General features: G+C 49.5%; 1 protein-coding gene across 1 annotated transcript in view; it reads right to left on the bottom strand.

The window, feature by feature from the left end:
• Positions 1 to 255: 255 nt before the first annotated feature.
• ITIH2 (inter-alpha-trypsin inhibitor heavy chain 2) overlaps positions 256 to 12,392 on the bottom strand; it is a 48,789-nt gene continuing 36,652 nt past the window's right edge. Inside the window, exons 17-23 of the mRNA XM_056847704.1 lie at positions 11,867 to 11,989; positions 10,341 to 10,433; positions 7,637 to 7,750; positions 4,894 to 5,092; positions 3,019 to 3,191; positions 1,186 to 1,297; positions 256 to 403 (exon numbers count right to left, since the gene is read on the bottom strand). Of these exons, the coding sequence (XP_056703682.1) occupies positions 256 to 403; positions 1,186 to 1,297; positions 3,019 to 3,191; positions 4,894 to 5,092; positions 7,637 to 7,750; positions 10,341 to 10,433; positions 11,867 to 11,989 (962 nt within the window). The remainder of the gene's footprint in view (positions 404 to 1,185; positions 1,298 to 3,018; positions 3,192 to 4,893; positions 5,093 to 7,636; positions 7,751 to 10,340; positions 10,434 to 11,866; positions 11,990 to 12,392) is intronic.

Raw genomic sequence — 12,392 nt, forward strand, 5'->3', positions numbered from 1 at the left:
CTTCTGTTACCTCTGCCTCTGTTGACACTGTCGAGAGTGGTTCTGAATGTGAGTGAGGTAACGTTTTGGAGGGGAAAGGCGGCTTTGTTACGTGGCAAAGGCGAGATCTGTGGGTGGGATCTGGCCAGCCTGCTGAGGCTTCTCTGTTGGAAACGCTTTTCCTCCAGGTCCAACAGTGAATTAATGCCAAGCTGTGTGGACCGGAAGAGGGCAGGGGGGCTCGGTTGCTACGGGTGGGTGTTTCCTAACCCTGCTTTAGGGCCGGTTCAGAAAGCTGTACAAGGTAGGGACGAGGTAATCTTGGTAGCGGCCATCGAGGAAGCCTTTCCCGCTGTTGTGCACGAACCAGCACTGAACGCGGATCCCGACCACTCGGTTCAGGCGGTAGTCCTTTTGGAATCCCCTGCAGAGAAGAAGAAGCTGGCTTTTATACCCCACTTTTCTCTACCTTTAAGAAGTCTCAAAGCAGTTTACAATCAACATTCCCTTCCCCTTGTGAGGTAGGTGGGGCTGAGAGAGTTCAGAGAGAACTGTGACTAGCCCAAGGTCACCCAGCAGACTTCATGTGGAGTTGTGGGGAAACAAACCCAGTTCACCTGATGATGATGATTATCTTTTAAATACTCTTATTTATACCCCGCCCTCCCTCAACCAGGCCAAGCACAGGGTAGCTACCAACACAATCAAACACAAATAGCACTTTCTTTACATAAAACAATCTGGCACGATTAAAACATTCTAAAACATAATAAAAACCCTTGCACACTGTAATTCCATGACTCCAGTTACAGTGGCCAGTTTCCCATGTAGGGAATAATGAATGGTATGCCCATATTACAATCTCAGGGAGGGGGCAGTGGAGCCAGGACATATGGGGGAAGGAAAGGTGGGCAAGGAGAGGCCAGTACTTAGATGGTACCGTTGCTGTTCTCAACCACATGCCTGGAAGAACCTCTCCGTCTTGCAGGCCCTGCGGAAAGCAGCTAAATCCCGCAGGGCCCTAAGCTCCCTAGACAGAGTTCCGCCAGGTCGGGGCCACAGCTGAGAAGGCCCTGGCCCTGGTCGAGGACAGCTGGATGCTCTTAGGGCCAGGGATCCCCAGTGGATTATTACTGGCCAATCATAAGGCCCTCTGGGGGGGTTGTATAGGAAGAGGCGGTCCCAAAGAGGACTTGGATGCCTTACCACGTCACATTAAGCTTGTGGCCCTTCACTTCCATGGTGGCTTCGGGTTTCTCCGGATCCTGCCCTGGCCGTTCGTTGTAGATAAGCACAGCAGGTTCAACTATGAACTGACCTGGTGAGGGAAAAGTTTGAAAATGCATCAAGTTAAAACTTGAGTGTGAGGTCTCTGAATGGAGCGTTTGCAATTCTAGATTGATCTAAAAGGTCTGGCTTCTTCACAGTGTCCAACCAGCTGCCTGCAGGAAGCTCAAAAGGGGTGTGGAAAAGCAATAACCCTCCCCTGCTGTTTTCCCCCCTGAGGAATTTTATCTTTAGAGGTATACTACTCCTGAGCCTGAAGGTTCCATTTAGCAGTCATGGCCGACGGCAGTTGATTAGGGCTGTCAACTCCTGGAGATTTAGGGGCAGAGCCTGAGTAAGGCAGTGTTTGCGGAGGGATCTTAGCAAGTCCACCCTCTGAAGCTGCTGTTTTCCGCGCTCTCTAGTGTTAAGACAATTGTCATTCCAGATTTCCAAGTCCCACCTGAAGATTGACAACCCCACAACTTAAAAACCTATTTCCCTCCTCTCCCCCACATTAATTTGTCAGATCTCCCCTTTCAAACCATCTAAAGCAGTGGCTATCACCACATCTTGGGGCCTTGAATTCCTGAAACATATGTGTCTGTGAAGTACTTGAATCTATGTATAAAAAAGGAAAAAATTTCCTCCATTCTCCCCCCACCCACATAAGAACAAAAGAAAAGCCATGCTGAATCAGACCAAGGTCCATCAAGTCCAGCAGTCTATTCACACAATGGCCAACCAGGTGCCTCTGGGATGTGGTGCCCTGCCCCAGGATGTGGTGATGGCTGCCAGCTTGGAGGGCTTAAAGAGGGGAGTGGACATATTCATGGAGGAGAGGGTATTCATGGCTATTAGCTAGAATGGATACTAGTCATGCTGCATACCTATTCTCTAGTGTCAGAGGAGCATGCCTATTGTTTTGGGTGCGGTGGAACACAGGCAGGATGGTGCTGCTGCAGTCGTCTGGTTTGTGGCTTCCTAGAGGCACCTGGTTGGCCACTGAACAGACTGCTGGACTTGATGGGCCTGGGTCTGATCCAGCAGGGCCTTTCTTATGGGAAGCCCACAAACAAGACGATTGCAGCAGCACCATCCTGCCTGTGTTCCACAGCATCTAATATAATAGGCACGCTCCTCTGATCCTGGAGAGAGTAGGTATGCATCATGACTAGTATCCATTTTGACTAGTAGCCATGAATACCCCTCCATGAACATGTCCACTCCCCTCTTCAAGCCTTCCGAGTTGGCAGCCATCACCACATCCTGGGGCAGGGAGTTCCACAATTTAACTATGCGTTGTGTGAAGAATTACTTCCTTTTATCCGTTTTGAAACTCTCACCCTCCAGCTTCAGCAGGTGACCCTGCGTTCTAGTATGAGAAGGAGAAAAGCTTTTCCCTGTCCACTCTCTCCATACCATGCACAATTTTACACACACACATCATGTCTCCCCTTAACCGTCTTCTTTCCAAGCCAAACAGCCCTAAGTGTTTTAACCGCTTCTCATAGGGCAGTTGCTCTATCCCCCTGATCATTTTGGTTGTTCTTTTTCACACCTTCTCAACCTCTGCAGTATTTTTTTTTTAGGTGTGGTGACCAGAACTGTGCACAGAATTCCAAGTGTGGTCTCACCGTAGATGTGTGCAAGGGCAGTATGACAGCAGCAGTTTTATTCTCTATTATGTTATTTCTCCAGTTTTTTTTTAACTAATTCCCCCTTCCAAATCATATAAACCTCTCCTGTCTTCCTAACCCCAGAGGGCTTTACCTATAAGGCCGTGGACGCTGGAGGAGAACTGGTTCTCAGGAGGAATGTAGATCCCCAGGAAATCCACGTTGACGGGATGTTTCTTCCACGCTCGGTGAAGCAACACCGTGAAAGTTGTGTTCCCGTTAACAATGATGGTGGCACTGCTGTTCCTGTTCACAACGATGAGCAGCCTAGAGGTTTCAGAGAAATTGATATGGGCCATTAGTAGCGCTCCGTTATCACAAGATGGGCCATGGAGGAGAAGAAGAAGAGTTGGTTTTTATATGCTGACTTTCTCTACCACTTAAGGCAGAATCAAACCGGCTTACAATCACCTTCCCCTCCCCACAACAGACACCCTGTGTGAGGTAGGTGGGGCTGAGAGAGCTCTTAATAGAGCTGTGACTAGCCCAAGGCCACCCAGCTGGCTTCATGTGTAGGAGTGGGGAAACCAACCCGGTTCTCCAGATCAGAGTCTGGCGCTCATGTGGAGGAGTGGGGAATCAAACCCGGCTCTCCAGATCAGAGTCCACCGCTCCAAACCACCGCTCTTAACAACTACACCTTGCTGGCTCTCTCTGACTGGGAACCAGAGAAGACCAGTGGGGGTCCTCCCCATAGGTTCTCTGTCGTTTGTGGGGTTGTCAAATCATCACCCCAGGAGAAAAAAAGTAAAGGTCTCAGCTGCAGAACTCATAGCGGGCAAGAGGAGCAATGAGGGGCCCTTCCTAGTGAGTGAGCCAAGCACTGTTTTGACACAGCAGGAAGCAGAAAAATGTACATCCAAACATGAGCTCTGAGGGCAGAAGAAGGTTGGTTTTTATATGCCATCTTTCTCTACCTTTTAAGGAGACTCAAAGCAGCTTACAATTGCCTTCCCTTCCCCACAACAGACATCTTGTGAGGTACGTGGGGCTGAGAGAGTTCTGAGGGAATGGTGACTAGCCCCAGGTCACCCAGCAGGCTTCATGTGGAGGAGTGGGGAAACCAACCCGGTTCACCAGATTAGACTGCCACTCGCGTGGGAGAGTGGGGAAACAAACCAGGTTCGCCAGATCAGACTCCGCCGCTAGTGTGGAGGAGTGGGGAAACTGACCCGGTTCACCAGATTAGAGTCCAGCGCTCTTTACCACTATGTCATGCTGGTCATTAATTTATTCTGTTCAGGCCGAGGAGCCAGCATGGTGTAGTGGTGAAGAGCGGTGGACATGTACCAGATTCTGACTTTGGTGGAAAGACAGCTGTTTGGTAGCCATTGCTCTAGGTTGCAATCAATAGGTCTGATAGCCAGTGAGGTATAAAAATCAAAATATCAATTTTGTGTGTGGGGAGGTGTTCCTGCATTCAAACCTCCACTCTCCAAGGTGGTGACTGGAGATCTTCTGGGAGGTTGGCAACCCTAAACGGCATGCTTGGTTCTCCTTTTTCCATGCTACTCTCCCTGCAGGCAGGTAGTGAGGTTTCATGGGTAGGGTTGCCAACTCCGTCTTTGAAATGTCATGGAGATTCAAGAGTAGTATCCAGATAGAGTGGGCTTTGGGTCAATGGAGCCCACCTTCTAAAGCTGCTGGAATTTAGGGTGTCGGACTAGGATCTGGGAAACCCAGGTTCAAATCCCAACTATGCCAGTTCCAGGGGAACTGATCTCTGTTGTCTGGGAAATAACTGGAGATTTGGGGGGGGTGGAGCCTGAGGAGGGTGGGGCTTGGGGAGGGGAGGGACTTCAACATGGTATAATGCCATAGAGTCCACCTTCCAGAGCAGCCATTTTTTCCATAGGAACTGATCTTGGTCCCAACCCGGAGCTGGGAAACCCTAATGCTGCTCCCAGTTCCCTGGAAAAAGGGAAACAGATGGATAGCTAGTCTACAGGTTGCCATGTCCCCGGTTTACCTTCTCCGAATGATCCTCCCTGGGTCAGACCAGGAAAGGGAAGTGCTGGAGGAGCTGTCCATAAGGGTGATAGCCTCGGTGCTCACTTCGACTTTTACACCTTTCTTTTTGAAATCAAACCCGATCTTACCAAAGTAGGTTTGCAGCTTCTCGTTGACGGCCTGTTTGGCCCCAACAAGCTGACCGTTAACAGCAATCCCTGCAAGCCGAAGGAGGGAAAACATTCAGCATTTTCAAGGACGGTCTGGCACATTTCTAGGCATCTGCATTATTATTTTTTTGCTGTTAAGTCACAGCTGACTTATGGCGACCTCGGTAGGGTTTTCAAGGCAGGAGAGGTTCAGAGATGGTTTGCCATTGTCTGCCTCTGCGTAGCAACCCTGGACTTGAACACATGAAGCTGCCTCATACTGAATCAGACCCTTGGTCCATCAAAGTTAGTATTGTCTACTCAGACCGGCAGCAGCTCTCCAAGGTCTCAGGCAGAGGTCTTTCACATCACCTACTTGCCTAGTCCCTTTAACTGGAGATGCTGTGGATTGAACAAGGGACCTCCTGCCTGCCAAGCCGATGCCCTACCACTGAGCCACAGCCCCTTCCTTGGTGGTTTCCCGTCCAAGTACTAACCAGGGCCGACCCTGCTTACCTTCGAGATCTGAAGATCGGGCTAGCCTGGGCCATCCAGGTCAAGGTTGACACATGATAATAGTGGTGGGAAGTGCAGTTAAATCACAGCTGACTTATGGCCACCCATAGGATTTTCAGGGCAAGAGATGATTAGTGGAGGGCTGCCATTGCCTGTCTCTGCATAGCAACCCTGGATTTTGTTAGTGGTCTCTCATCCAAGTACTAACCAGGGTCGACCCTGCTTAGCTTCCGAGATCTGACAAGATTGGGCTATCCTGGGCCATCCAGGTCAGGGTGTGAAAGGGTTAAGCAGCCCAGACCAGCCTGATATCAGAGGATGGGGAAGGGGCTGTGGCTCAGTGGTAGAGTATCTGCTTGGCATTCAGAAGGTCCCAGGTTCAATCCCCGGCATCTCCGGTTAAAGGGACTAGGCAAGTAGGTGATGTGAAAGACCTCTGCCCGAGACCCTGGAGAGCCGCTGCCCATCTGAGTAGACAATACTGACTTTGATGGACCAATGGTCTGATTCAGTAGAAGGCAGCTTCATGTGTTCATGTGAGGATGGAAGCTAAGTAGGGTTGGTCCTTGGATGGGAGACCACCAAGGAAAGCTCAGCAGAAGAAGGCAATGGCAAACCACTTCAGCTCATCTCTTGCCTTGAAAACCCTGAGGTGGAACCTTCATGGGATTGCACTGAGTTGGCTGCAGCTTCTTCTTCTTTTTTTGCTGTGAAGTCACAGGTTGTTTATGCATGGGTACTTACACTCACGTTCACCCCCAGGTTATCTCGGTTATTCCTTGAAGTTATGCATGAGTTTTCCCTCCATTAGAGATGACTTTGCTTCCAGCAGGGCTGAGCTTCCCTTCCCCTCCCCACAACAGACACCCTGTGAGGTAGGTGGGGCTGAGAGAGCTCTAAGAGAGCTGTGACTAGCCCAAGGTCACCCAACTGGCTCCATGTGGAGGAGTGGGGAAACCAACCTGGTTCACCATATTAGCCTCCACCGCTCATGTGGAGTGGGGAATCAAACCCGGTTCTCCAGATCAGAGTCCACCACTCCAAACTACCACCGCTCTTAACCACTATACCACGCTGGCTCCGCTGAGCATCAGGTGAGGTGGTTACTCTTACCAGCAGGAGGCTGATGAATCACAGTGCAGACTGGACTTGGAGGTTCCTTTCAAGTTCAACATTATGATTCTTAGACGGGGAGGGGCTACAGCTTAGTGGCACAGCATCTGCTTGGCATGCAGAAGGTCCCAGGTTCAATCCCCAGCATCTCCAGTGAAGGACCAGGCAGTAGGTGATGTGGAAGATCTCTGTCTGACACCCTGGAGTGTCAGTCTGGAACTGCCAGTCTGAGTAGACAATACTGACTTTGGTAGACCAAGGGTCTGATTCAGTGTAACACAGCTTCATTGGGAGGGGCTCAGTGGCACAACGTCTGCTTGGCATGCAGAAGGTCCCAGGTTCAATCCCGGCATCCCCAGTTAAAAAGGACCAGGCAGTAGGTGATGTGAAAGACCTTGGCCTGAGACCCTGGAGAGCAATGGCAAGTCTGAAGAGACAATATTGACCATGATAGATCAATGGTCTTTTTCAATATAAGGGAAGCTTAATGTGTTCATAGTTTCATGACTCCTACTAAATACACAAGTTGGCCATGGGCCATGTTAAGTTCAGTTTATTTACAGTCATTTGACCAGCAAGTATCAGTACAAAATTTACAATTTTAAAACCCCAACTAAGGACTGCCGTATCTTACTGGCTACATAACAGAACTTTGCCACTGAATAAGAGATAAAAGCATCTTTATCTTCTAATAAAAAATTATCAATAAAATCATCCGAGTGCTAATATTTCTAAAATTTCTAGACAAACACAGGTAAAGTCAGCTTATTTCTAACCTCCCGATAAAATTCACAGTGTAATAAAATATGTATAATTGACTCAACTGAATTAAAATTACAGGGGCATAATCTGGCCTCTACAAGTATATGCTGAAATCCCCCGCTGAGCAAAGCTGATGGAAAGGCATCAAATCGGGCTCTTGAAAAGGCCCATCGAAAACAAGAAAATGTAATGGATGTTAAATAAGGAGCACTGGACTCTTACCAGACTCTGCATCTGAAACCAGGTTCAGGATCGCTCCAGGTTTGGAATCTATATTGAAGCAGATGTTCTCCTGTTGTCTGGGCAGGTTGATGATGAAATGGGGGTCGTTGTCCACTGCAAAACACAGAAAGCAGTCATCCACTTATCTGACGAAGACGGCACATTGGAGCAAAGCCGTTTGCAGCGTCCAGTGCCCTGTTACCAGTGTAAGAGGTCCCTCACATCAACAGGCCTGCTAGATAACATGCAAAAGGTGATGGTCTCAGACACAGCACAGCTGTTGCAGAAACCAAAATGACGGTGCGGTTACAGCACGAAATGATTGCCAAACACATCTGTTTGGTTGTACATGGAATGAAGAATGGAATTACTTCCATCAAAGGTATTCAGAGTGGTCCAATTACACTGGTTTTTGAAGATTTAGCATCCTTGATTATCCCAGCAAGAGGAGGGGGCAGTGCTAATATTTGCATTTACAGTGTGTGCCCTCCCCCCCAATGCACGGTCCTTTCCAGAATAAAATCAGGGCTGTGGCTCAGTGGTAGAGTATCTGCTTGGCATGCAGAAGGTCCCAGGTTCAATCCTTGACATCTCCAGTTAAAGGGACTAGGCAAGTAGGTGATGTGAAAGACCTCTGCCTGCGACCCTGGAGAGCCGCTGCCCATCTGAGTAGACAATACTGACTTTGATGGACCAAGTGTCTGAGTCAGTAGAAGGCAGCTTCATATGTTCACTATGGGAAACAATATGCTGGACTACGGATCTGATCCATCAGATTTTTTTTATATGTTTATGAACACCGTACAACTTGATTTGGAAGGAACGAACAAGACATCACAGTAGAATTATGTGAATCCACATGAATTGTGGGCCATGACACATCTCCAAGCTGCACTGAGCAGCTTTTACACCCCAAGTAGACCTAGCATTAGAGCTTCAGGTTCAGTACACCTGCTTGACATGCAGAAAGTCCCAGGTTCAATCCCCAGCATCTCCAGTTCAAGGATTTCAGGTAGTGAACATAAGAAAGGCCCTGCCGGATCAGACCAAGGTCCATCAAGTCCAGCAGTCTGTTCACACAGTGGCCAACCAGGTGCCTCTAGGAAGCAAACAAGCAAGATGACTGCAGCAGCATTATCCTGCCTGTGTTCCACAACACCTAATATAATAGGCATGCTCCTCTGATTCTGGAGAGAATAGGTAGGCATCATTAGTATCCATTTTGACTAGTAGCCATGAATAGCCCTCTCCTCCATGAACATGCCCACTCCCCTCTTAAAGCCTTCCAAGCTGGAAGCCATCCCCACATCCTGGGGCAGGGAGTTCCACAATTTAGCTAGCTGATGTTAGGAAAGCTCTTTCTCTGTATTAAGAGCACCTGCTGCCAGTCAGAGTATAAACAATGTGGAGCTAGATGGACCAAGGGTCTGAATTGGTATAAGGAGTTTCATATACCATGAGAGCCAGCGTGGCGTAGTGGTTAAGAGCAGTAGACCCTAATCTGGAGAACCGGGTTTGATTCCCCACTCCTCCACTTGAGCGGCGGCCTCTAATCTGGTGAACCAGGTTGGCTTCCTCACTCCTGCACATGAAGTCCCTCCCTGAACCCCGCCCTCCTTAGGCTCTGCAACCAAAGTCTCTACAGCAGCTGTGTGCTGCAGGGAACCTGTGTTGGGTCCTGGGAACCTAGACCCAGCTTGTTAAGAACCTGATAGGTCATTCGACCCTTAGTCCCTCTCTCCCAGAGACCCTGAGGATTTCCCTGTTACTGTTAGGGTTGCCAACCTCTAGGTGGTGGTTGGAGATCTCCCGCTATGACAACTGATCTCCAAGCGCTAGAGATCATTTCCCCTGGAGAAAATGGCCGCTCTGGCAATTGGACTCTATGGCATTGAAGTCCCTCCCCTCCACAAACCCCGCTCTCCTCAGGCTCCCCCCAAAAAACTTCCCACCGGTGGCGAAGAGGGACCTGGCAACCCTAAACCACCCGCATGCCTCCACCTGCCTCTACATCCACCCACCACCTACTTGCCTAATCCCTATAACTGGAGATGCCGGGGATTGAACCTGGGACCTTCTACATGCAAAGCAGGGGCTCTGCCACTGAGCCATAGCTCCTCCTCAAGTCAGTCCATTGGTCAGTTCACTTTAGGGTTGCCAGCCTCCAGGTACTAGCTGGAGATCTGCTATTACAACTGATCTCCAGCCGATAGAGATCAGATCACCTGGAGAAAATGGCCGCTTTGGCAATTGGACTCTATGGCATTGAAGTCCCTCCCCTCCCCAAACCCTGCCCTCCTCAGGCTCCGCCCAAAAAACTTCCCACCGGTTGCAAAGAGGGACCTGCTGGCAACCCTATACCAGGTACTAGCTGGAGAGCTCCTCTTATTACAACTGATCTCCAGCTGATAGAGATCAGTTCACTTTAGGGTTGCCAGCCTCCAGGTACTAGCTGGAGATCTCCTGCTATTACAACTGATCTCCAGCCAATAGAGATCACTTCATATGGAGAAAATGGCCGCTTTGGCAATTGGACTCTATGGCATCGAAGTCCCTCCCCGAACCCCTCCCTCCTCAGGCTCCGCCCCAAAAACCTCCAGCTGATGGCAAAGAGGGGCTTGGCGACCCTAGTATCTTGTGTGGTCCTGTGTTAAAGGGAAACGCTTCCGTGGCAGTGAAACAGAGTCAACACAAGCTCTTCTACCTGCATGTATTCCGCTGTCAGCTGGTTTCTTTGCCGGATTGCCAAGAGACGTAGTGGTATTACCAGGCTGGGGTTGCCCTAAAAGTAAAGTTCCTGTTTTGCGGGGGAGAAGATCAATGAGATCTAGAATTATCCCATTTGTCAGCACAGATGTCTTTGAAAAAACTAACTAACAAATACTGCTACAAGGAAAATGGCAGAATGTCGGTTTCAGGCGCATCGCAAATATGTCGGGGAAGGGGGTGTCAATGCAAGTATAGCCATGTGACAATTATTTCATGGGCCTCCCTCTCTGTCAATGGCTTGACTGCCATCTTCGGACATTAATGCATTTGCGGACTGCCAGAGGTCTCCTTGCTCCCCCCGCGCAATTCCGCGCACTTTGCCCACTTTTTCTGGATGCTGGCTGAACACGAATCCAGAAAACGCGGGTTAAACTCGCCGAAACGCGCAGGGAGAGCGAGGCGACCTCTGAGGGTCAGAAAACGGAAGCGTAACCAAAGCAAAGCCCTGAAGTAGTCGGCGGGGTGACTGTGAGGAAGCAGCCATGCATAAATAGCCTTCATTCAGTACTGGCTTTAGAAAGGGGGTGGATCCAGGTGGGGCTTCTGCCCAGCAGGGCTTCTGTCCATTGGTAGGGTTGCCAACCTCCAAGTACTAGCTGGATGATCTGCTCTTACAACTGATCTCCAGCTGATAGAGATCCGCTCACCTGGAGAAAATGAACTAGACTTCACCGGCTTCTTTGGACCTGCATGGTTGCCCACATGGAGCAAAGTGCGGTGGTGAGGGGCACAATTTAAATTGGGAGGACCATGCAGGAAGGAGTTAAAAAATCCCCCTCCGGTGTCCCACGGACTACATTCGTCACGACAGGACATCTTGATCTTAGACGTTCCACAGATTCCGACCCTAATTAACGACTGTTATAAGGAATTGTCAACTGTTATAAGAAATGGCCATCTGTCAGCAATGCTGATTCTATGACTGTAGGCAGCTCATGAGAGGGAGGGCATCCTTGGCCATCTTCTGGGCATAGAGTAGGGGTCACTTGGGGGGGAGGTGTGAATTTCCTGCAATGTGCAGGGGGTTGGACTAGATGACCCTGGTGGTCCCTTCCAACTCTATGATTCTATAAATTAACTAGGCTTATATACTAAATGGGCATGCCAAAGGCACAAATCCCTTTGTTGCAAAAGAAGAGGCCATGAATGGCCAAGATGGAGGAAGAAACAACTGGTGCAAGGGAAATGAAACTTGAATAAGCTTTGGTCACCCCAAAGCATCTGGCATAAAGCTTCTTCAGGGAGAATCTTTCCGATTCTACTTTAGTGTCCCGTGCAAGCAATAAAGCCATTGCCCCAATTGTTCCTTCGCCTTTGTTTTGCTTTGGTGACCCCCCCCCCCCGTTTTTCTTCAAGATGGAGGAAACCTTATATCCATCTTTTCCTCTTACCCAAAGAGTTGCTACATGGAGTAAATACCGAGGAGAATAAAAAGGGGGGAGTCAGTCCAACTTCTGTTACCTGCGTGTATGGCAGAAAGAGTTGGACCCATGACCACAGCTAATGGGCCCCCTGGCTTCGGGGTGGGCCTCGCCCAAGATGGGATGGAATTGTCAGTCACTGCTTGACCAATAATTAAGGATCCTGTTCAGACAAATAAAGAAGATACATGCCATATGCGATTAGCACATTGTTAGGGTTGCCAACCTCCAGGTACGAGCTGGAGATCTCCTGCTATTACAGCTGATCTCCAGCTGATAGAGATCAGTTCACTTGGAGAAAATGGCCGCTTTGGCAATTGGACTCTATGGCATTGAAGTCCCTCCCCTCCCCAAACCCCACCCTCCTCAGGCTCCACCCCAAAAACCTCCCGCCGGTGGCGAAGAGGGACCTGGCAACCCTAAACCACCCGCATGCCTCCACCTGCCTCTACATCCACCCACCACCTACTTGCCTAGCCCCTTTAACTGGAGATGCCAGGGATTGAACCTGGGACCTTGTACATGCAAAGCAGAGGCTCTGCCACTGAGCCATAACTCCTCAAGTC

Source organism: Euleptes europaea, chromosome 3, assembly GCF_029931775.1.
Source record: "Euleptes europaea isolate rEulEur1 chromosome 3, rEulEur1.hap1, whole genome shotgun sequence".
NCBI classification, from domain to species: Eukaryota; Metazoa; Chordata; class Lepidosauria; order Squamata; family Sphaerodactylidae; genus Euleptes; species Euleptes europaea.